Genomic DNA, 24,595 nt, shown 5'->3' on the forward strand with positions numbered 1-24,595 from the left:
TGCACTCGTGTGTGTAATGGCCTGGGAAAAGTTTCACTGTTTTTGTAATGGTTTCTCTCTAGTGCAGTGTTTGGGTAATGACTAGAGATAACGGGGGCTTTGGAATGTGTGCTGTCCAATGAGAGAAGTGTTCTTCTTTCATGTTTGCCCGAGAGCGAGGGATTCATGGGCTTTTGTTTGACGGAAGATGGAGCGAGAAGATGTCAGAATGGACAGGTCATAGACTGCGGGATGGAATGGACCTGGAATGGGGTCGGAAGTCAACGCCACCTGGGAGAAACCGATGGGGAACGAACAGATGGGAAACGGTGAGCTCCAATGTGCACATTCGACTGTTTCATTAACATGGGCCCTTTTCTTTTTGTTTTTTTTTTACTAAACCCCTAGTCAAATTAAAAATTATAAAGTTAAATCATTTAATTGTGTATGGTTTGTTATTTCTTAGTACTGATTTGTAACAAGGGAAACACATCACGCAGCATCCACACAAATGAGATTTCACCAGTCTGGCGGGGGCAGCAACTAGACTAATGCAGCCTGCCAAACCTGCGGGTTATATGTGCTAAAAATGCCATTAAACAATCTTGAATCTTGAAACATGATTTCTCTAATTACAAATCCTCTCAGTATCATTAAATGTTGACATCACACTAGTTGTTACAAGAACCAGCAGTTCTTCAATTCCTGAAGTCTGTGTAACACTCTAAAAACTTCAGCCACAGAATCTCCAGTGTCCTTGAAAGTTGGATTGCTGGACAGATGCCAGCAGCGACAATGTACAAAACATCAATTCAACACAGTGTTCACAGTTAACATAGAAGCCACATCGCGGGCAGACTGAGAGGCAACCACCCACGCCTGGTTGTGCCTGGGATGGACGCAGCCAGCTGTCCTCTGCCAAAGGTTGTGTTCACACACTGGGTGTCCATTCACCCTCAGTCGACAGGGGTGAGGGTCCCTGTGACGGGTAACCTCCCCTCCCCACTCACCCCGCTGCTAACGGGTGAACCTCCCGACACACGGAGATGATGCCTGTGTGGTGACTCGGATTGGCCTATGTGCCCAACCCCCAGCCAGGATCCTAGGCCTCGCTTAGACTCTTTTGTCCGCAGGGAGGGTCCCGATCAGCAGCTCCTTGTTCCCGAAGTCCCAGTAAGCTGTCATATGGAAGGCTATGTTCGACAGAACCACCAGGTACTCCAGGAAGGAGAAGACAGTGTAAACTGCAAGAGACAGCAAGGGCATAGGTCAGGGCAAATGCATATGTCAGAGGGCACAGTTCAGGATTGGGGTAAAGGTTGTAAAGGTCACTCGAGGGCAAATATGCAGGTCAAAGGGCATAGATCATCAGGGGCTTCAGATGAGGTTTACTGGCGTAGAAGGTGTAGTATCATCCACTCAGAACTCCAGGGCAGTGTCCCTCAGGGTCTGGAGGTTGGTGGGGAATGAGTGCTAAATTTCAGAGAGGTTGGGAAGGTCGTCAGGAACGGGCAGTCCAATGTCACACTCACCTCCGCTCTCACAGTAAGCATTGTGTCGCAGGTAACAGCCGACCGCCAGAAGGAATGAGAACAGGTTGAAGACAAAGAGTCTGATTTTCCACTGGAATGACGTCCGCTCCTGACCGGAGGAGCAGGGAGGGAGGGAAATGAATAGGAGGGGCGAGAAGAGACAGAGATCAGGGGTCATTCATTTCACAAATCCCAACAACATATACAACATATGGCAGTGGAGGTTAATCCATGGACTTCAGTCTGCAGGCTGGCAAACTTCCTCATTGTGGGCAGGTCAAAGTCAAAATCAATTTATTATCCAAGTAACAATACGTCACTGTACACAACCCTGAGATTTGTGGGCACTCACTGGAAAAATAAAGAAATACAGTGGAATTTATGAAAAAACTACACATAATCGAAGACTGAACCAACAACCAATCTGCAAAAGACAACAAATCGTGCAAATAATAAAAAACACTACTGACAACAGGAATTGTAGAGGCCTTGAATATGAGTCTCTAGGTTGTGGAATCAGTTCAGATTCGAAGTGAGTGAAGTTATCCACACCAGTTCAGGAGGCTGATGTAATAATGATGTCAGGTGTAATAAGTGTTCTTGAGACCTGAGACTCCTGTATCTCCTGTCCGCTGGTGGTGGATCAGAAAATTAAATGGCAAGGGATCCATGGTGACCTAGCCATTTAGAATCAGAGTTAGTATGTAGAAGCTTTAGAAAGGATGCAGGGGAGATTCACCTGGATTACAGAATATCTCTTCTGAGGACAGGTTAGGTGGGCTAGGGCTTTTCTCTTTGGAGTGAAGGAGGACAAGAGGTGACTTGATAGAGGTGTACAGGATGATAAGAGGCATAGACTGAGTGGACAACCAAACATTTCTTTTTCTCCAGGGTGGAAATAGCTAATACAAGACAACAGAACATTAAGGTGATTGGAGGAAAGTATGGGGCGAGGGGTGGGGGGGGGGGGGGATGTCTGAGGTAGGCTTTTTACACTGAGTGGTGGGTATCTGGAACGCACTGCCTTGTATTAGCCATTTCTGCCCTGGGGAAAAGTCTCTGACTGTCCACTTTATCAATGCCTCTTATCAGCCTGCACACCTCTAACCCTCCTTCATTCTAAAGCAAAAAGCCCTAGTTCCCTCTCGTATCCAGGCTGCATCCTGGTAAATCTCCTCTGCACCCTCTCTAATCCAGGCAGCGTCCTGGTGAATCTCCTCTGCACCCTCTCTAATCCAGGCAGCATCCTGGTAAATCTCCTCTGCGCCCTCTCTAATCCAGGCAGCATCCTGGTGAATCTCCTCTGCACCCTCTCTAATCCAGGCAGCATCCTGGTAAATCTCCTCTGCACCCTCTCTAATCCAGGCAGCATCCTGGTGAATCTCCTCTGCACCCTCTCTAATTCAGGCAGCATCCTGGTGAATCTCCTTTGCACCCTCTCTAATCCAGGCAACATCCTGGTGAATCTCCTCTGCACCCTCTCTAATTCAGGCAGCATCCTGGTGAATCTCCTCTGCACCCTCTCTAATTCAGGCAGCATCCTGGTGAATCTCCTCTGCACCCTCTCTAATCCAGGCAGCATCCTGGTGAATCTCCTCTGCACCCTCTCTAATCCAGGCAGCATCCTGGTGAATCTCCTCTGCACCCTCTAAAACTTCCTTATCCTTCCTAAAATGAGGCAACAGAACTGAACATAATACTCCATGAGGGGTCTGACCAACATTGTGTTCATGTGGAAATTAGAATCAGAACCAGATTTAATATCACTGGCATACTTCATAAAATGTGTTGGTTTGTGGCAGCAGTACATTACAATACATAATAATAAAAAACTATAAATTACATTAAGAAATATATTTTAATTATTAAGTTAAAAAAGTAGAGCAAGTAAAAAGACAGTGAGGGGGTGTACAATCCATGGGTTCATGGCGTATAATGTGGGGAAATGCAAGGCTGTCCTCACTGTAGGATAATGAGGCCTGCAGTGCCGATCACAGACTCCTGTGTTCTCATTACTCACTCCCTCTCTGCCCCTAAACCTGGGCCGAAAGAGGAAGGAGGGAGACTCAGGCCTCCGCCTCGGAGCTGGAGGAGCAGAGGCTCGGCCCTGCAGACCCACACTCGCCCCACGGGAGCTGAGGGGAGGGATCTCCCCAGCTCTGCCCTCCTCCCACAGTGGCTCAGTGCTGCCACCTGATGCCCATGGGGGGGAAGTGCAGTACGTGAAGCAGCCAGCGAATTCAGCCCAGCTGCTTGGATTTAGGCTGCTAATCGCTCTAAACAACCTTTTAATGGGTGTGTAGAGTGATACAGGACTAATGTACACACCCTAACCCTGCTCTGGTTCCTTAGTGTTGTCAGAGCTGAGGCTTGGGTAGCGGGGATAGGCTTTCATGATTTAATAAATGGTCCCAATGGTGTGTATCTTCACAATGAAGTGAAGGAAGGGGGGCATTACCTCAGGACTTACTGTGCTTTCCTTGCTGTGGTGCCAGATGTGGGGACAGACAGATGTGGAGGAACGGAGGGGGGGGATTACCTTGGGACTTACTGTGCTTTCCTTGCTGTGGTGCCAGATGTGGAGGAACGGAGGGAGGGATTACCTCAGGACTTACTGTGCTTTCCTTGCTGTGGTGCCAGACGTGGGGACAGACAGATGTGGAGGAACGGAGGGGGGGATTACCTCAGGACTTACTGTGCTTTCCTTGCTGTGGTGCCAGATGTGGGGACAGACAGATGTGGAGGAACGGAGGGGGGGGGATTACCTTGGGACTTACTGTGCTTTCCTTGCTGTGGTGCCAGATGTGGAGGAACGGAGGGAGGGATTACCTCAGGACTTACTGTGCTTTCCTTGCTGTGGTGCCAGATGTGGGGACAGACAGATGTGGAGGAACGGAGGGGGGGGATTACCTTGGGACTTACTGTGCTTTCCTTGCTGTGGTGCCAGATGTGGAGGAACGGAGGGAGGGATTACCTCAGGACTTACTGTGCTTTCCTTGCTGTGGTGCCAGGTGTGGGGACAGACAGATGTGGAGGAACGGAGGGGGGCATTACCTCAGGACTTACTGTGCTTTTCTTGCTGTGGTGCCAGGTGTGGGGACAGACAGATGTGGAGGAACGGAGGGGGGCATTACCTCAGGACTTACTGTGCTTTTCTTGCTGTGGTGCCAGATGAGGCACGTGAGGAACATGTGCAGCATGGACGATGCCATGAAGGTGATGAAAGCTTTCTCATGAACCCCTGCAAGGAGACAAGGTGCAGAGAGGGGACTGAGCTTTGAAACCAACTCCGAGGATATTACCCCACTAATCCCACGAATGAGACCCAATCCCCACTGATCTCGGGATTCAGAGCTTTTCCCCCACTGAACCTGAACCTCTCCCCTCACTGATCCCGGGAACGAGATCCCTTTTACTCACTGATCCTGGGAATCAGAACTCTCCCCTTCCCAATCCCAGGAATGAGATCTCTCTCTCCCGCCCCACTGCTCCTGGATATCAGCACTCAACGCAATAATCCCGGGTACCAGATCTCTCCCTCATTCATCCTGGGAATCAAACTTCTCCCACTAAACCGACCAATCAGATCTCTTCCTCGTTAACCACAGGAATTAAACTGTTCAGCTAATAATCCTGGGAATCAGAGTCCGTCCCCACTAATCCTGGGAATGAAAGCTCTCCAAACCCTGCAATGAGACTTCTCCCCACTTATTCTGGGAATGAGACCTAATCCTCACTAATCCCAGGAATCAAAGCGCTCCCCACTGATCCTGGGAATCAGAGTTCATCCTCACAAATTCCAAGGATTAATTATCTTTCCTGTTAATCCTGGGCATTGGATCTCTACTCCACTAACCCTGGAATTCTCCACTATCCTCACTAATGAGACCATAAGACACAGGAGCAGAATTGGACCATTCTGTCCATCGAGTGTCCTTCACCACGGCTGATTTATTAACCCTCTCAACTCCATTTTCCTGCTTTCTCCCAGTAACCTTTGACGTCCTGACTAATCAAGAATCTATCAACCTCCACTTTCAATATACTCAATGACTCGGCCTCCACAGCCGTCTATGGCAGTGAATTCCACAGATTCACCACCCTCTGGTTAAAGAAATTCCTCCGCATCTCTGTTCGAAAGGGACGTCCTTTTATCCTGAGACTGCACGCTCTGGTCCTAGACTCCACCACAATGGGAAACATCCTCTCCACATCCACTCAACTTCCAACATTCAATAGGATTTCCACCCCCCAATCTTCTAAACTCCAGTTAGTACAGACCCAGATCCACTGAACACTCCTCAGACATTAACTCTTTCATTCCTGGAACAATTCCTGTGAATCTCCTCTGAACCCTCTCCAATGTCAGCACATCCTTTCTTAGATAAGGAGACTCAAAGTGCTCACAATATTCCATGTGTGGTCTGACCAATGCCCCAGCAGCAAAGAAGGGGATCATGGAACTCGCATGCCCATTTTTTAATCTAAGATCTACCTTCCCCTTCCCTCCCACATAGCTCTCCATTCTTCCCATCATCTTTTGCCTATCTAAGGCAGAAGTCCCTAATGTATCGGCCTCTACCACCACCCCTGACAGGGTGTTTCACACACCCACCACTGTCTCTGTCAGAAAAAACTTACCACTGGTATCCCTCCAATCACATTAAAATTATGCCCCCTTATGTTAGCCATTTCCACCCTGATCAGTTGAGAGGTGCTTGAGAAATCCCAGAAATTCCCTGGAATTCCTTGGGTAATAGGCTAGATTCCCTGAGATTAGAAGATGGAGCCTTGCGGAGTGGGGTGGGGGAGACGACACTTACAGTGATTCTCGCTGGATGAGACGTAAGTTAGCAGCAGCAGTGCCAGGTTCTCCAGCAGGTTGGAGGCGAGGTTGATGAGGCAGAGGGAGCCGTACCAGACCGTGGGCGCACAGGACCGGCAGTAGTGGCTCCAGTAAGCCAGGGCCACAAGCAGCCGGGGAGCTGAGTGCAGTCCAATGCAGAACCTCCACACATAGCGCTGGGGTGTCTCCCCACCGATGGCAGCGCTGATCGACGGCAGGTAGTTGGGCACCTGCAGGAAAGGGAAGAGTGGTGAGGGTCAGGGAGAGGTGCTTCCCCAAACCCCCATCAATCCATCGAAGTCTTGTCTCAGCACAGAGTGCTGGAGGTACTCATTCGAAATGCACACAACAGGAACTGGCCATTCAAGCCTTCCAACTTATTCTATATTTTCCTAGCACTCTGCCTATCACGGGCACATCCCTCTCCACTACAGGTAGTATCTACAGGGGTCAGAATCAGGTTTAGTATCACAGCTATATATCGTGAAATTTATTGTTTTGTGGCAACAGTGCATTGCCACTGATAATAATTTAAAATATTTACATATTATGTTAAGAAACATACATAAAAATTAAGTAAAAATTTACAATAAGAGAAAAAAATACTGAGGTAGTGTTCAAGAGTTCAATGTCCATTCAGAAATCTGATGGTGGAGAGGAAAAAGTGTTCCAAAAATACTGAGTGTGTGTCTTCAGGCTCCCGTACCTCCGCCTGATGGTAGCAATGAGAATAGGACATGTCCTGGGTGATGGGTGTCGTTGAGGATGGACGCCTCCTTCTGAAGATGTCCTTGATGCCGGGCAGGCCAGTGCCCATGATGGAGCTGGCTGAGTTTACAGCTTTCTGCAGCTTTTGCCAATCCTGTGCAGTGGCCCCTCCAGACCAGACGGTGGTGCAACCAGTTAGAATGCCCTCCACAGTACATCTATAGAAATTTGTGAGTGTCTTTGCAGACATATCAAATCTCCTCTAACTCTGAATGAAATGCAGCTGTTGTCGCCATCAATACACTGATGCCTCAGGTAGGCAACTTCAATCATCAAAGATCCCCCCCCCCAACTGGGCCATGCCGTCTTCTCACAGCCACCATTGGGCAGGAGTAACAAAGCCCGAGGTCGCACACCACTGGGTTTAGGAGCACAAGAGATTCTGCAGATGCTGGAACTCTTGAACAAAGCACACAAACTGCTAGGGGAACTCAGCAGGTCAGGCAGCATCTATAGCGAGGAATAAACAGTTGATGTTTCGGTAAAGAGTCTCAGCTCAAAACATTTATCCCCCTCTATAGATGCTGCTTGCTGTACGAGGTTCAGAACAACTACTTCCCTTCAGTCATAAGGTTCCTGAAGCAACTGGCACAACATCAATCTGTATCTCAGTACAGCAACACCGTGACACTTTGCACTTGCAATGGGCTTGGATTTTTTAAAATTCTAATTGTGTTCTTTATTTATTTAGAGATACAGCACAGAGCAGGCCCTTCCACCCTTCGATCCTTGACACCCAGCAACCCACAACTACCCCCAATTTACCTTCACCGAATCAGAATGACCAAATAACCTACAGTACTAACTGGTACATGTTTGGACTTTGGCAGTACCTGGAGGAAACCCACATGGTCACAGGAAGAACAAACTCCTTACAGTGGATGCTGGGATTCAACTCTGAACTCCAAAGCCCCCAGCTGTAACAGCATCGCACTAACCGTATAAGCATCTTTCTTGTATAATAGCTACAGATGTACCGCAGAGAGCATTCTAACTGGTTGCATCACTATCTGGTCTGGAGGTGCCACTGCACAGGATCAGAAAAAGCTACAGAAAGTTGTAAACTCACTCAGCTCCATCGAGGACATCTTCAGAAGGAGGCATCCACCATTATGGACCCCATCACCCAGGACACGTCCTCTTCTCGTTGCTGCCATCAGCGAGGAACCTCAGTTCAGCTCCCATCCCCACACAGCATATAGGGAGAGGGGTGGTGTTTGGAGAAGTAGGTACAGGGGACAAACTAGGAGGCTGGAATTTAAGAGAGGGTGGATTTGAGAATGGTCACAGAGGCATTGAGAAACAGCATGTTTTTCTTCTGAATGCCACTTATATGATGCTCTGTGCCTGTGACGCTGTTGCAAGTAAGATTTTCCTGACACCTGTCAGACTTGTGATCTGACAATAAACTGGTCGTTGACTTTGGTGCAGCAGGTAGTGCCACTGTCTCACAGCTCACAAGACCCAGGGTCAATCCCAACCTCTGCCGCTGTCTGTGAGAGTGGTGCATGCATGTTTTCCGTAAGTATTAGGAAGTCCGGTCATTCAGCCCATCGAGTCTGTTCTGCCATTCCTCTCAACCCCATTGTCCAGCCTTCTCACCATAATCTTTGACGCCCTTACCAAGAACCTGTCAGCCTCTGCTTTAAATATACCGAATGACTTGGCCTCCACAGCTGTCCATGCCATTGAATTCCACAGGTTCCTCCAGCTAAAGAAATTCCTCTTCATCTGTTCTAAATGATTGTCCCTCTATTCTGAGGCTGTGCCCTCTGATCCTAGAGAGGAGACATTCTCTCCGTGTCCACTCAATCTTTCCCTGTTACTGTCAGTACTGAATACAATGCCAAGTTATACTAATGCACACGGTCTATATGCCTCCGTTGTTGGGAGTTTCCTGCTACATCCCCAAGATGCGCAGGTTGGTGGTTAACTGGCTGATATAAGTCGCCCTGAGTGTGTGGGTGAGTGATTGGTGTGTGGGGAGAGTGGGAGAATAGATCAGTGGAAGTGGCTGGAAAGGGCTTGATGAGTCGAATGGCCTGTGTGACTATTTTATTTATTTAAAGATACAGCACGGAACAGACCTTTCCAGCCCAATGAGCCTCACCATCCAGCAACCACCTATTTCACCCCAGCCCAATGAAAGGACAATTTAAACTGTCCAATTAACCTACTGACCAGTGGGAGGAATCTGGAGCACCCGGAGAAGACGCACAAATTCCTTACTGCCGGCACAGGGATTGAACTCCGAACTCCGACACCCCGAGCTGTAATAGTGTCGTATTAACCGCTATGCTACACGTCAGACTGTGCCAGATCACTTACCTCAATGGTACATGTCCACAATCTCCAAATACCACTTGCACCTAGAAATCTATTCCCACACCCCCAACTTTCAGCAGTTTTATCCCCACTCTTGGTGAAAACTCCACATGTTCATCACCTCCACCAGCACAGAAATCAGGAGCAATCAGACGTACCTTCCTCCAGCAGCTCATTTCACATTCCCACCCGAGGGTGAAAAACCTATCCCTGAGGTCCACTTTAAATCTTTTCCTTCTCACCTTAAACCTCTGCCCTCTAGTTTTAGATTTCTCTACCCTAGGGAAAACTGTGACCTTATCTGAGCCCCTCATGATTTTAAAAATTTGGAATGGCGGGCTGTGACCAGTGGAGTACCGCAAGGTTCGGTGCTGGGACTGCAGCTGTTTATGATATACATTAATGATTTAGATGAAGTGATTAAAAGTAATATTAGCAAATTTGCTGATGACACAAAGCTGGGTGGCAGTGTGAAATGTCGGGAGGATGTTATGAGAATGCAGGGTGACTTGGACAGGTTGGGTGAATGGGCAAATGTATGGCAGATGCAGATTAATGTGGATAAATGTGAGGTTATCCACTTTGGTGGCAAGAACAGGAAGGCAGATTACTATCTAAATGGAGTCAAGTTAGGAAAAGGGGATGTACAACAAGATCTAGGTGTTCCTGTACATCAGTCAATGAAAGCAAACACACAGGTACAGCAGGCAGTGAAGAAAACTAATGGCATGGTGGCTTTTATAACAAGAGGAATTGAGTATAGGAGTAAAGAGGTCCTTCTGCAGCTGTACAGGGCCCTAGTGAGACCACACCTGGAGTATTGTGTGCAGTTTTGGTCTCCAAATTTGAGGAAGGACATTCTTGCTATTGAGGGAGTGCAGCGTAGGTTCACAAGGTTAATTCCCAGAATGGCGGGACTGTCATATGTTGAAAGATTGGAGCGACTGGGCTTGTATACACTGGAATTTAGAAGGATGAGAGGGGATCTGATTGAAACATATAAGATTATTAAGGGATTGGACACGCTAGAGGCAGGAAACATGTTCCCGCTGATGGGTGAGTCCAGAACTAGAGGCCACAGTTTAAGAATAAGGGGTAGGCCATTTAGAACAGAAATACGGAAAAACTTTTTCACCCAGAGAGTGGTGGATATGTGGAATGCTCTGCCCCAGAAGGCAGTGGAGGCCAAGTCTCTGGATGCATTCAAGAGAGAGTTAGATAGAGCTCTGATAGATAGCAGGGTCAAGGGATATGGGGAGAGGGCAGGAACGGGGTACTGATTGTGTATGATCAGCCATGATCACAGTGAATGGCGGTGCTGGCTAGAAGGGCTGAATGGCCTACTCCTGCACCTACTGTCTATTACAAGGTCACCACCTCAGCCTCGTTCATGCTGGAGAACAGATTCCCAGCCTGTCTAGTTTCCATGAGGTGCTTGCACCTTTCTTCCCCAACATGACCACGTGGGTCCCCTCCAGGTGCTCCAGGCTCCTACGTCCCAAGAGGATGAGTCAGTAGGTAAGTGAATAGGTTAGCAGAGCGCCACAGTAGTGTAACAGATGGTGCGGCACTATTACAGCCCAGAGTTCAGAGCTCAACTCCAGCGCTGGCAGTAAGAAGTTTTTACATTCCTTCCTGTGACCATGTGGGTTTTCTCCGAGTGCTCTGATTTCCTCCCATATTCCAAAGATGCTAGTATGTTAATGAATAGGTTATTGGGGTGCCACAGTAGTATATTAGTGTAGTGGTCAGTGTGACACTATTACAGCTCGGGGGGGGGGGGGGGAGTTGGGTTAGGGTTAGTAAGTTGTGGGCAAACCAAGTTGGCCCACAAACATAACAAAACTCGTGGGCTATGCCCAGCACATCCTCAGACTGTGCTGTCATTAATGCAAATGACACATTTCACTGTATGCTTTGATGTACATGTGACAAATGAAGCCAATCTTTAAATCTCATTTGGCCATATCCCTCTAAACCTTGGCTACGTGTACCTGCCCAAGTGTCTTTTCAACATTATATTGTACCAACCTCTACCACTTCCTCTGACAGCTCATTCCATACACTCACACCCTCTGTGTGAAACGCTTTCCCCTCACACCCCTTAATCCTTTCACCTCTCACCTTCCAGTTTCAGACTCCCCTACCCCGTGATCATTCACCATATGAGCGTTCCTCATGATTTTATAAACCTCTATCAGGTCACCCCTCAGCCTTCTTCACTCCGGGGAAACCTGTCCCAGCTTGTCCAGCCTCTCCTTACAACTCAATCACTGCAGTCCAGACAAAATTCCAAAGCTAGAGGGTCAAGTCGAGGCCTCATTGGCCAGCGCCCGAGTCTGCTGGCGAAGGTGAAGGCCCAGTATCTGAGAGGCTGCAAATCAATGGGAGACTGGAGACTGGAGACGGCCTGTCCTGGTGTATGTGTGTAGGCCGGCAGGTGGGATGGGGGAGAGGGCGAGAGGAATGGGATTTGCTTTGCTGTAGTTGCTTTGCCACTTGTTATGTTCAGTGTGGTTCTGCTATTGGCGTTGGAATGTGTAAGGGCTGCCCCCAGCACACCCTTGGGGGTGTTTTTGTTAACACGACAATGCATTTCACTGTATGTCTCTAAGTATGCACGATAAATAAATCCCAATCTGAATACTTGCTGTGCCCTCTCAATCTTCATCACAGAGAGCAGCAACACAGGTTTAGGGGAATATCTCTCCTGTTCGTACATCTGACAATTGGATAACACAGGCTCAGGGACGAGGATATAAAACAATGGGCCGAATATTTGGGAGTTTGGCCTAAACTTCTCCCCGCAGAATGGGTCTGCACCGATCATCGATGCTGTCCTCACCCTACAGTGAGTTGCCGTTGTCTCTTCAAAGTTAAACAGCAGAGACCAGGCGACGCAAAACAGGAAACCAAAGAGCGGGCAGGTCACCGTGGCGACGGCCAGGGTGGTGAAGCGCAGCCGCAGTAAGCCAGGGTCCTTGTCCACAGGGAGGAATGTGGGCAGCAGCCTGTGAACCAAATACAGTGCAGGTGAGACCAAAGGCATTATATAACATAAAACAGCTGAACACAGGAAGCGGCCCAATCAAATACCTCTCTAGATCACTCCCTTCTGCCAACACTATGTCCATATCCTTCCATTTGCTGCACATTCCATAACACCATAAGGCATCAGAGCAGTATTAGGCTATTCGGCCCATCAAATGTTCCACCATTCTATCCTGACTGATTTATTATCCCTCTCAACCCCTTCTCCTGCCTTCTCCCTATAATCTTTGATGCCTTTCTGATTTAGAACCTAGCAGCCTCTGCTTTAAATAAACCCAGTGACTTAGCCTCCACAGCCAGCTGCAGAAATGAATTCCACAAGTTTACTTCCCTCTGGATAAATAAATTCTTTCTTATCTCTGTTCTAAATGGATGTCCCTTTATTCTGAGGCTGTGTCCTCTGGTCCGAGGCTCACTCACTATAGGAAACATCCTCTCCACATCATGTGCCTATCTCAGAGTCTCTTGAACATCTTGTCATATTTGCCTCCACCTCCAGCCCTGGCAGCAAATTCCACAAGACATCCGTGTAAAAAACTTGTAAAAAAACAAACGACACAGGAGCAGAATTAGGCCATTCAGCCCATCAAATCTACTCCAGCATTCCATCACAGCTGATTGAATGCCCATCTCAACCCCTGCCTCAGTCTTTGTCCCATGACCTTTGAATTCCTCACCAATCCTCTTGCTCTTGATGTATGTATTGAATGCCTTGGAATTCACTTTAACCCTACTTGCCGGTGACTGTTCAATGCCTCTTCTGGCTTTCCTGATTCCTTTCTAGCTTTTTATAATCCCCGAGGTCTGTTTGATCTTAGCCTCCTAAACAGCGCACATTTCCATTTTCTTCTTGACTAACTTCACCGCCTCTCTCAACATCCAGGGTTCCCTGACTTTGCCATCCTCTTCCTTCTCTCTGACTGGAACATACCTGTCCTGCACTCTGTGTAGTTGGTCTTTAAACACCCTCCACGGGTCAGATGTGGACTTGCCCAAAACTTGCTCCCAATTAACTCTCCCTAGTTTCTTTTCAATGCTCTCATAGTTCAGCCTGTTCTAATGTAGTACTCACCCACGAGGCCCAAGTTAACGACAGCTGTCTTAAAACTTAAGGAGAGGTTGTCTCTGTTCCCTGAGACCTCCCATTGAAAGGTCAGTCACCTGGCCAAGCTCATTACCCAAGACCAGGTCTAACATGGCTTCTACTCTTGTTAGACTATCTACTTATTGATTTAGGAAACCTTTCTGGAACCACCTAACAAACTCTGCTCCATCTAAACCTCTTGTACACAGGAAATTCCAGTTAATATTAGGAAAACGGAAGTCCACCATGACAACAACCTTATTGTTTTTACATCTTTCCTTACTCTCCCGTACGTCTGTTCCTCAATGTCTCAGTGGCTATTGAGGGTCGGTGGGGGGGGGGGGGGGGGGTCTGTAGTCCGAATCAAGGGTGGTAACAAATCAGCATATAGCAGGGAGACTGAAAATCTGGCTGAGTGGTGTCACACTCAATGTCCAAAAGCCCAAGCAACTGATTATTGACTTCAGGAGGAAGAAACTGAGGTCAATGAGCCAGTCCTGATAAGGGAATCAGAGGAGCAGAGGGTCAGTGTTTTTAAATTCCTTGGTATTATTCAGAAGATCTGTCCTGGGTGAGCACTTAAATGCCATTACTAAGAAGGTATGGCAGTGCCTCTACTTCCTTAGAAGTTTGGGTATATCGGCATGTCACCAAACCTTTGAAAAACTTCAAAAGATGATCAAGCGAGAGTACCTACTAACTGGTTGTTTCATGGCCTGGTATGGAAAACGATATACAAGGGAGAGTATACTAATAGTTATATCACGGCCTGGTGTGAAAATGCCAATACCCAGGAACAGAAAAAGTGGTGGATACAGCCTCAGCCACCACAGACAATACCCTCCTCACCACTGAGCACATCCATACCGAACACAGTCACAAGAAAGCAGCATTCATCATTAAGGATCCCACCATCAGGGGAACATCACGTGATGACGTAGGATCGAGATGTGGAAATCCAGCTCTCCCGTAAAAAAACAGTAAAATAGTGTTTAAGTGAAGAAAAGTTAGTAAATACTTTTTAAAAATTACTTATAAACTACTCAGGATTGTCTTAAGATATGTCTCCTAAACAGAAGCAGAAGAAAACTACTACTTTGAAGACAACACAGGTTGGAAAAGAATCAAGGCCGGCAGCCATGAAAGAGCCTCGGGCTCAAGTGCATTTTACCTCCGGCGATACAGAACAGGAAACCGCGGCAACATCAACCGTTTCCAAAAAAAAAGAGCAATAGGAATTGCGCATGCGTGAAGGAAGGGGCATGCGCAAACACGAGCAACCCAAACTACAATTCCCAGCTATGATTGGAACTGAAAGTGAAAGTGAAAATGAGGTGGAATCAGATTCTCTGGATAAATCAGACGAAGATGAAGAAACAAAGAAGAGCAACAGGAAGAGGTTGGAGGTGATATTGGAGACATAAAAAAATCTTTGGTGCAAATAATGCATGAATTAAAAGCATTAAAAATAATAAAAAAGATAATAAAAATATGAAGATTATGTTTGATAAAATGATGAAAAGACAGGACAAAATGGACAAGAAAATTAAAAACTTGGAAGAAACAACGGGAGACACCATTGATAGAGTGAATAAAATGGAAGATACTATTTCTGCCTGGACATCAGAAAGAAAATGGTTGTTGGAAAAAGTAGATGTACTTGAAAATTTTAACAGACGAGATAATATTAAGATTGTTGGACTTAAAGAAGGTATAGAGGGAGAGGATCCAATAAATTTTTTTCAAAAATGGATTCTGGAAATTTTGGAGATGGAAGAAGGAACCCAGTTAATTGAAATTGAAAGGGCTCACGGAGCCTTAAGATCAAGACCTCAAGTTGATCAAAACCCACGATCAATCTTGATAAAATGCTTAAGATATCAAGATAAAGAAAAGATCCTGAAGATGGCTGCCCAACATGCCAGAAAGAGAAATGGGCCATTGATGATAGAAGGGAAAACAGTTCTTTTCTACCCTGATATAAGTTATGACCTTTTGAAGAGAAAGAAGGAATTTAACCCAGCGAAAAAAGTTTTATGGGAAAAGGGTTATAAATTTATATTGCGCCACCCGGCAACCCTGATAATTTTTTTGGATGACGGAAAAAGAAGATCTTTTATTGATTATCGGAATAGGGAAGAATTTGCACAAGAACTCACAAATATTCGCTAACCACAGCCAAAGATTTAAAAGTGAAACGGATTAAAGATGAAAACAGGGACAGTGAATGGAGTTGATGGATGTTTAAGGACAGAAGAATATTTAAATATATTCTTAATTATATGATACAGGGGGAGAAAGGTAAAAATTTGAGAAATATTAATCAAGAGTAGTGATACTATTTTTTCTTCTCTTATATTTTATGTTACAGGGGAGCTGGGGAACTTTGGAGCGATTGCTACAGGACTCACGTGTATAATCATGGCGATTGCCAAGACCCATACAACAGAGGGGGGTAATGTTGTGTTTTTTTTATTCACAACATTAGTAGGGGGGTATTTTGTTATTTTTTTTCTTTATAATCTATTTTTCTTCAATCTTTCTTTCTTTGCCTGGACAATCAGGGGGGTGGGGGGGGGAAGACACATAGCAACACAGAGAATTTTAAAAAGATTCCCCAAGGTACTACGAAAGTTGAAAAGTTAGGTATTACTATAGACTGGAGTAACCCTGTTAAAAATAATGTCTAATTTACTGAATTTTTAAAGTTTTAATGTTAATGGGCTTAATGGACCGGTGAAAAGAAAAAGAATTTTAACATACATTAAGAAAATGAAAATAGATATAGCTTTTAGCTGCATTCCATTTGAAAAAATTACTTATAATTTAAGAGATAAATAAGAAATATTTCTGAAAATTTGGCGCCCTTCTTTACAAAAGATAGGATTAAATATATAGGTGCTCCGAAGATAATATTATTGGTTATTTGGGGAAAGAAATAAATATATCTACTAAAGCTATTATGAACTCCATGGAGCATGTGGGGATCTTCCGATATCCAGGCATTCTTTCTTTCTTTCTTTTTTCCCCTCTTTCTACAGGGATATGTAGGGGGAGGGGTTGGGGGGAGGGGTTGATAATTTTTTTTCCTTCTGTAACCATTTGAAAATTCAATTAAAAAAATTTATAAAAAGGTTCCCACCATCCAGGCCACACTCTCTTCTCACTACTACCAGCGGGCAGGGGGCAACAGAAGCATCAGATCCCACACCACCAGGTTCAGGAACAGTTATCACCCTTCAACCATCAGGTCCCACACCACTAGGTTCAGGAACAGTTATTACCCCTCAACCATCAGATCCCACAACACCAGGCTCAGGAACAGTTATTACCCCTCAACCATCAGATCCCACACCACCAGGTTCAGGAACAGTTATTACCCCTCAACCATCAGGTCCCACACCACCAGGTTCAGGAAGTTATTACCCCTCAACCATCAGATCCCACACCACCAGGTTCAGGAACTGTTATTACCCCTCAACCATCAGATCCCACAACACCAGGCTCAGGAACAGTTATTACCCCTCAACCATCAGATCCCACACCACCAGGTTCAGGAACAGTTATTACCCCTCAACCATCAGGCTCCTGAACTGACGTGGATAACTTCAATCACACTACTCTAAACTGATTCTACAACCTACTAACTCACTTTTGAGGATTCTTTACACCCCATGTTCCCAGTAGAGTGATAGAACACTACAGCACAGAAACAGGCCTTCAGCCCATCTAATCCATGCCAAACCATTAATCAGTCTAGTCCCATTGACCTGCACCCAGACCATAGCCTTCCATACTCCTACCACCTGTGCACTTCCCAATATTTCTCTTAAATATTGAAAATCAAATCTGCATCCACCCCAGTTGTGCTGGCAGCTCAATCCACACTCTCACCACCATCTGAGTGAAGAAGATCTCCCTCATCTTCTCCTTAAACTTTTCACCTTTCCCTCTTAACCTTTGTCCGCTGGCTGTAATCCCACCCAGCCTCAGTGGAAAAAGCCTCCTTGCATTTACCCTATTTATATCCCTCATAATTTTGTCTACCTCTAGCAAATTGCCCCTCAATCTTCTACATTCAAAGGAATAAAGTCCTAACCTCAAATCCTCAAGTCCACCAACATCCTTCTAAATTTTCTCTGCACTCTTTCAACTTTATTTACATTTTTCCTGTAGGTAGGTGACCAAAACTACACTCAACATTCCAAGTTAGATCTCACTAACATCTTATACAACTCCAACACAACATCCCAACTCCTGTACTCAATACTTTGATTTACGAACACCATCTGCCAAAAACTTTCTTTATGACCCTATCTACCTGTGACACCACATTCAAGGAATCATAGACCTGTATTCCCTCAGTGCCCCATCGTTCACTGTGCAAGTCCTACCCTGGTTGGTCCCACCTAAGTGCAACTTCTTGTGCTCGTCTGCATTAAATTCTATTTACCACTTTTCAGCTCAGTTTTCTAGCTGGTCCAGATCCTGCTGCCAGCTTTGATAGACTTCATCACTGTCCTCTAGCCCCCCCCCCCCCCCCCAATCTTGATATCATCTGCAAATTTGCAGATCCAGTTAAGCACATAATCATACAAATCATGGATATAAATGGCAAACAACAAGACCCAGCACCGAACCCTGCGGCACTCCACTAGTCACAAGCCTCCAGTCAGACAGGCAACCAGTTACTACCACTCTCTGGCTTCCGCTAAGCCAATGTCTAATCCAATTTACTACCTCCTCTTGAATGCTAAACGACAGAACTTTCTTGAACAACCTCCCATGCAGAACCTTGTCAAAGGCCATGTAGACAGCATCCACAGCTTGCCTTCGAGGAAGCTTAACTTCCTCAAAAAATTCTTTAAGACATGGGTTACCATTCACAGTCATATTGACTATCGCTAATCAGTCCCTGTCGATCTAGTCCCTTAGAATACTTTCCAACTGATCTCAGGATCACAGACCTATAATTTCCTGGCTTCTTCTCGGAGCCTCTCTTAAACAGTGGAACAACACTGGCTATCCTCCAATACCTCACAGGGGTAAGGATAATTTAAATATCTCTAGGGGCCCAAGGGAACACATGGTCAGGCCCTGGGGTCTAATCCAGCCAAATCAAGAGAACAAACACCTCCTCCTCTGTAATCTCTACAGTATCCATGAACTTGATGCTGTTTTGCCTCATTTCTTCAGACCGTGTCCCTCTCCTGCGTAAATTCTGATGCAAAGAAATTCCATTTAGGATCTCCCAGCTTCACCGCCCTACTGCCTCCAGTCCCGGTGATTCCCCGGGTTCCACCAGCTCTCCCTCCCCACCGAGGCCAAACTTTCCGCTTCCAACACCTGTAGCAGTTCACTGTGGCCCTGGGCCAGTACCAGCCGTCACTCACCTGTCCCCCATCGCAAGGACGGGGTCCGGCGCGGCGATCTCCCGGGCAGGGAGGCAAGGCCCTGCTGAAGCCTGCGCCTAACGTACTGCCGCTCCTCCGGAACCCGGCACTCGGGCAGCAGCCGCAGCTCCACTGCAGGCGGCGGAAGAAGCGGAAAGGTGAGCGGCAGCCGAGCCTCCGGCCCAGAGGCGGGGAAGTGAGAGGCCCGTGTATGGAGACAGGGCGGGGCTTGGAACAGGAGTGGGCCCGGGAATTCGGGGCAGCTGTGGAGGGTGGGGTGGGAGAGGGAGAGAGGGTGGGAGGGAGGGAGAGGGACAAAGGAGAGGAGGGGTGAGGGGGGAGTAAGTGTGGGAGAGGAGGGGTTCAAGGGATGGAGGGAGAGAGAGGGGCAAGGAGGGGAGTTTGGGAAAGAGGAGAAGGAAGGAGAGAGGGATGGAGACAAAGTGGGAGGGAAGGAAGGAAGAAGAGAGAAGGAGGGGAGGTGGAAAGAAGGAGGGAGAGAGAGGGGGAGGGTGGGAAGGAGGAGAGAGGGGGAGGGTGGGAAAGAAGAAGAGAGAAGGAGGGGAGGTGGAAAGGAGGAGGGTGAGAGAGAGGGGGAGGGTGGGAAGGAGGAGAGAGGGGGAGGGTGGGAAAGAAGAAGAGAGGGAGGGATGGAAGGAAGAAGAGAGAGCAGCTGAGGGAAGGCAGCGAGATGGTTGTTTCATTTTTCTACCATGGATGTACCTAACTTAGAACCTCTTAAATGTCTCTACTGTGTGAGCTTCTACCATCACCCCTGGCAGGGCATTCCACACACTCACCACTCTGTGTAAAAAAACTACCTCTGATCATGTTCAAATTATGCCCCCTCATATTAGCCATTTCTGCCCTGGGATAAGGCGCTGGCTGTCCAGTCTGTATTCAACGTTGTATTCCAGACTATATTCAAGGATTCATCTTCAAATTTGGATGAGTATGCTGTAGTTGTTACGGACCTCATTAAGACCTGTGTGGATGAGTGTGTGCCTACAAAGACATACCGTATATTCCCAAACCAAAACCAGGAGGTACATTGTCTGCTGAAGGCTAGATCTGTGGCATTCAAGTTTTAGATGTCATACCGAATCTCCACAAACTCCTAAGGAAGTAGAGGAATTTTCATGCTTTGTTCACATTTGTACTTCTGTACTAGGTCCAGGGCAAGTCCTCTGAAATAATAACACAGAGAAATTTAAAATTACTGATCTGCTCCTCCTCTGATCCTTCAATGAGGAACTCTGGTTTCCTTCTCCTGAAGTTGATAATTAGCTACTTGGTCTTGCTGACATTGAGTGAGAGATTGTTGCTGTGACACCACTCAGCCAGATTTTCACTCTCCCTCTGATATGCTGATTCATCACCACCTTTGTTTCGGCTGATAACAGTGGTGTCGTCAGTAGGCTAGAGTATGGCATTGGAGCTCTGCTTAGCCACACAGCTGTAAGTGAGCAGGGGCTAAACACACATGCAGCAGGTCAGGCAGCATCTATGGAGAGGAATAAAGAGTCAACGTTTCAGGCTGGGACTCTTCTTAAGGACTCTTTTTAATTTTATTTTAATTAGAAATAGTGTGGAAAAGGTCCTTCAGGCCCAACAAGCCAAGCTGCCCGGCAACACATGGATTTAACCCTGGCCAAATCACAGGACAATTTACTAACCGTTGTATCTTTGGACTGTGAGAGCAAATCCACAAGGTCACAGGAAGAATGTACATACATCTGACAAATGGCGGTGAGATTGAACTTCGAACTCTGACACCTCGAGCTGTAATAGTATCCCATAACCATGATAACCATGGCATCCCAGTGGAAATTCTGTACCTAATTTCACAGACATTAGCCAGCTCACTAAACCTCAGAAATTGTTGCCTCTATCTATGTGCAAAACTATGTATCTTTTGTACAATGTCTTTATGGTTGCAAAGAACACGTGGCAGTTAGATTATTGATGTCAGAGTTTGTCAGTAAGCTATGGAAAGAGTGATCAAACACCATCAATAAAATTAAGTTATCACTTCAAGGAAGAGAAGGTAAAGAGGGAATCCTGGAAGTCAACAATCAGGAGGCTGAGGGTACAAAGCATGGTGGTAGGGGTAACTAAATCCAAAACACATCCTACTCAATCAGGTAACTAAATACAAAGGTAATCGGAAGATTTGAGAAATCTGACAAGAACTTTCAAAGTCCTGGGAGTGCACATCACATGCTCCCAGAATACATCCTACCCAGTCAGGAAGGTTCACCAATGCCACAATTTCATGAGGAGGCTCAGAGAGCTGAACCATGTACATCTATACTCACGTCATTCTACAGATGCACAGTGGGGAGCCTCCTAACAAGCTGCGTCACTGTATGGTACGGAAACTGCGCTGTGACAGACAGGAAGCCTCTACAACAGGTTGTCAAAACTGCCCAACGAATCACCGGCACCGGACTACCCACTATCAAGTACATATATACAGAGAGTTGTATGGCCAGTAACATCATGAAGGATCCTACCCACCCACTCTGCCCATGGACTGTTTGTCCCACTCCTATCAGGGAGGAGGCTACGTAGCATCCAGACCAGGACCACCAGACTCAAAAACAGTTACTTTCCACAAGCAGTGAGGCTGATCAACACCTCCCCAACCCAACCATCACTGTTTTATTGTTTCCTGTCAGTCACCTTATATACAGACACTCCTGCGCCTAGTGTCACTTTATGGACATACAATCAATCTATGAATATAAGCGATCATATGTATTTATATTAATTGGTGTTTTTCATTATATTGTTTGTTCTTTATCTTTTATCTTTATCTTTATCTAAGGAACAGGAAAACAGATTATTATCTGAATGGTGGCCGATTAAGTTAAGGGGAGATACAACGAGACCTGGGTGTTATTGTACACCAGTCATTGAAGGTGGGCATGCAGGTACAGCAGGCGGTGAAAAAAGCAAATGGTATGTTGGCATTCATAGCAAAAGGATTTGAGTACAGGAGCAGGGAGGTTCTACTGCAGTTGTACAAGGCCTTGGTGAGACCGCACCTAGAGTATTGTGTGCAGTTTTGGTCCCCTAATCTGAGGAAAGACATTCTTGCCATAGAGGGAGTACAGAGAAGGTTCACCAGATTGATTCCTGGGATGGCAGGACTTTCATATGAAGAAAGACTGGATCGACTAGGCTTATACTCACTAGAATTTAGAAGATTGAGGGGGGATCTTATTGAAACGTATAAAATTCTAAAGGGATTGGACAGGCTAGATGCAGGAAGATTGTTTCCGATATTGGGGAAGTCCAGAACGAGGGGTCACAGTTTAAGGATAAAGGGGAAGCCTTTTAGGACCAAGATGAGGAAAAACTTCTTCACACAGAGTGGTGAATCTGTGGAATTCTCTGCCACAGAAAACAGTTGAGGCCGGTTCATTGACTATATTTAAGAGGAAGTTAGATATGGCCCTTGTGGCTAAAGGGATCAGGGGGTATGGAGAGAAAGCAGGTACAGGGTTCTGAGTTGGGTGATCAGTCATGATTATACTGAATGGCAGTGCAGGCTCGAAGGGCTGAATGGCCTACTCCTGCATCTATTTTCTATGTTTTTCTTTTTTTGTGCTCTGTTGGATCAGGAGTAACAACTATTTTGTTCTCTTTTACACGTGTATTGGAAATTATATTAAACATGAAAAATTATTAGACAAATGTGTATATAATATTTCAATAATAAATGGCATACATCATTATGCCACCATGTCATACATACACACCTCATCTAAAGTAAAAACAAAGTTAGATTCACATTCCCAGCTCCCTTGTTTTCCTTTCAATTAGTCTTCATATTTTGGTGGCAACAAGGAAGTTTTAAATGAGTCCGAGACAACTACCTACCCTGGGAAGCACAGCAGGACCTTCAGGTTGAAAGAGGAGCACAGCATGAGTACTAGGTGATAATAAATCATAAATAAAAATGTAGAAATTGCTGGGTGCATCAGAAAGATAGACACGTTCGATTGCACATAAGAGATATGGAGTGAATTGAGTAGTATTTTGAAGCAAACAGACTAACCAATATGAAGCAATTGCCAATTTTGCTGAATGCAATAGACTTAAAGTCATATACAGTTTGCTTAGAAGTTTAACTGCTCCAACCAAACCAGCCAAAATGAACTTTGCTGATATTGTGAAAGTAATGCAGGTACATTTAGAACCAAAACCAAGCAACACCCACAAAATGCTGGAGAAACTCAGTCAGCCAGGCAGCATCTATGGAAAAGGGTAAATCTTCATCAGGACTGGAAGTTAAGGAGAATTTTGTGCTGGATGAGGAAACTTGTAGGGTGATAGGTGAGGACAAAAGGAACCGTGGTAAGGTGGTGGGAGGATGGGGTGAGGGCAGACATGCGCAAAATGGAAGAGATGTGGTTGAGGGCAGTGTTGATGGTGGAGAAATGAAAACCCCTTTCTTTGAAGAAGGAGGACATTTTAGTTTTGATAATGATGAGAGTGACTAAGGACTGAGTAGCCTTGAGATTTATAATGTAAAAGCTAACAATAGAGAAGCAATACGGCTTACAGCAGAAGTGAACGGCAAATTAATTAGAATGGAATTAGACATTGGCTCGGCTGTTTCAGTCATTCCACAAAATGAATTTGAACAGCATTTCAAAGATACTAAACTGAAGCCTGCTGTTATCCAACTAAGAACTTGAAAGGAACTCCTGTGCGAATGATATTTGTCACAGTGAAATACAACAACTAACGAGCTTATATGTGGTGAAAACAGGAGGGCCAGCATTGTGGGGGTGTGAGTGGCTGAGACAACTACAACTTGATTGGAGATCCATCCACTATTTGCATGCCGCATTCCCTGAAGAGTCAACTGAAAGCAAGAAAGGTACTGGATGATGCCACAGCAGTGTTCAGCAATGGCATTGAAAAACTCAAACGTATCAAGGGTAAAATAGTGTTAAATCAAAACACTGCCCCCAAGTTTTACAAAGCCCGTCCAGTTCCTTATACCATCTGTGATTAAGTATCCAGTAAGCTTGATCACATGGAGGTTGAAGGAATTCTTTCTAAAGTTCAGTGGAGCCCATCAACAACCCCAGTTGCCCCAGTAGCCAAGAAAAATGGGTCTGTCAGGATTTGTGGTGATTTTAGGGTTACCATCAGGCAGAGCACCTTTTCAAACAGATTCATTCAGCTCCACTGTCACAAGGATTGTTTCAGAAAATATTTCCTACCAAATGCAATAAGCTTTTACAACAGTTCATCTCTTTACGACAGGGGAACACACATCATAGTACAATTATTTCATACATTGCACGTTATTGCAGATTGGTAAATTATTACTGTGTACATTATTATTATGTACTTTATATTAGTAAAGTCTGCACACTGCTAAGTGTGTTTTTAAATGTTGCTGCTGTAACAAAACAATTACCCACTCAGGATCAATAAAGTACTTATTATTATTATTACCACTGAAAGTAGATCAATACCCTCTGCCCAGAATAGGGGATATCTTTGCAAACCTTTCTGGAGGGAAACACTTCAGCAAAGGCCTACCTATAGATGGAGGTGGAAGAAAAGTCCCAAGTATTTCTCTCCATAAACA

At 45.7% G+C, this 24,595-nt stretch overlaps 1 protein-coding gene across 2 annotated transcripts; it reads right to left on the reverse strand.

Moving 5' to 3' along the window:
• Window positions 1-584: 584 nt before the first annotated feature.
• Window positions 585-19,122, reverse strand: pgap2 (post-GPI attachment to proteins 2). 2 transcript variants are annotated; one of them, XM_059963574.1, is made up of 6 exons: window positions 18,979-19,122; window positions 12,296-12,461; window positions 6,335-6,587; window positions 4,658-4,752; window positions 1,512-1,620; window positions 585-1,223 (listed from the first exon to the last, which is right to left on the reverse strand). In XM_059963574.1, exons 1-6 carry the CDS (start codon window positions 18,987-18,989, stop codon window positions 1,093-1,095), a joined length of 765 nt encoding a protein of 254 aa, XP_059819557.1. In that variant the 5' UTR covers window positions 18,990-19,122; the 3' UTR covers window positions 585-1,092. The 2 variants fall into 2 exon arrangements, with proteins under 2 accessions (XP_059819557.1, XP_059819556.1); XM_059963573.1 differs by having other exon boundaries at window positions 4,646-4,752.
• Between the last annotated feature and the right edge of the window lie 5,473 nt (window positions 19,123-24,595).

The sequence above is a fragment of the Hypanus sabinus genome, chromosome 3 (assembly GCF_030144855.1).
Source record: "Hypanus sabinus isolate sHypSab1 chromosome 3, sHypSab1.hap1, whole genome shotgun sequence".
NCBI classification, from domain to species: domain Eukaryota; kingdom Metazoa; phylum Chordata; class Chondrichthyes; order Myliobatiformes; family Dasyatidae; genus Hypanus; species Hypanus sabinus.

Coding starts and splice junctions, on each gene's coding strand:
- pgap2 (XM_059963573.1), bottom strand. Junction 6,588..12,295: donor CAACGGCAACTCACTGTAGG/GTGAGGACAGCA, acceptor CCTTTCCTGCAG/GTGCCCAACTACCTGCCGTC. Junction 1,621..4,645: donor AAAGCACAGTAAGTCCTGAG/GTAATGCCCCCC, acceptor TCCTCCGGTCAG/GAGCGGACGTCATTCCAGTG.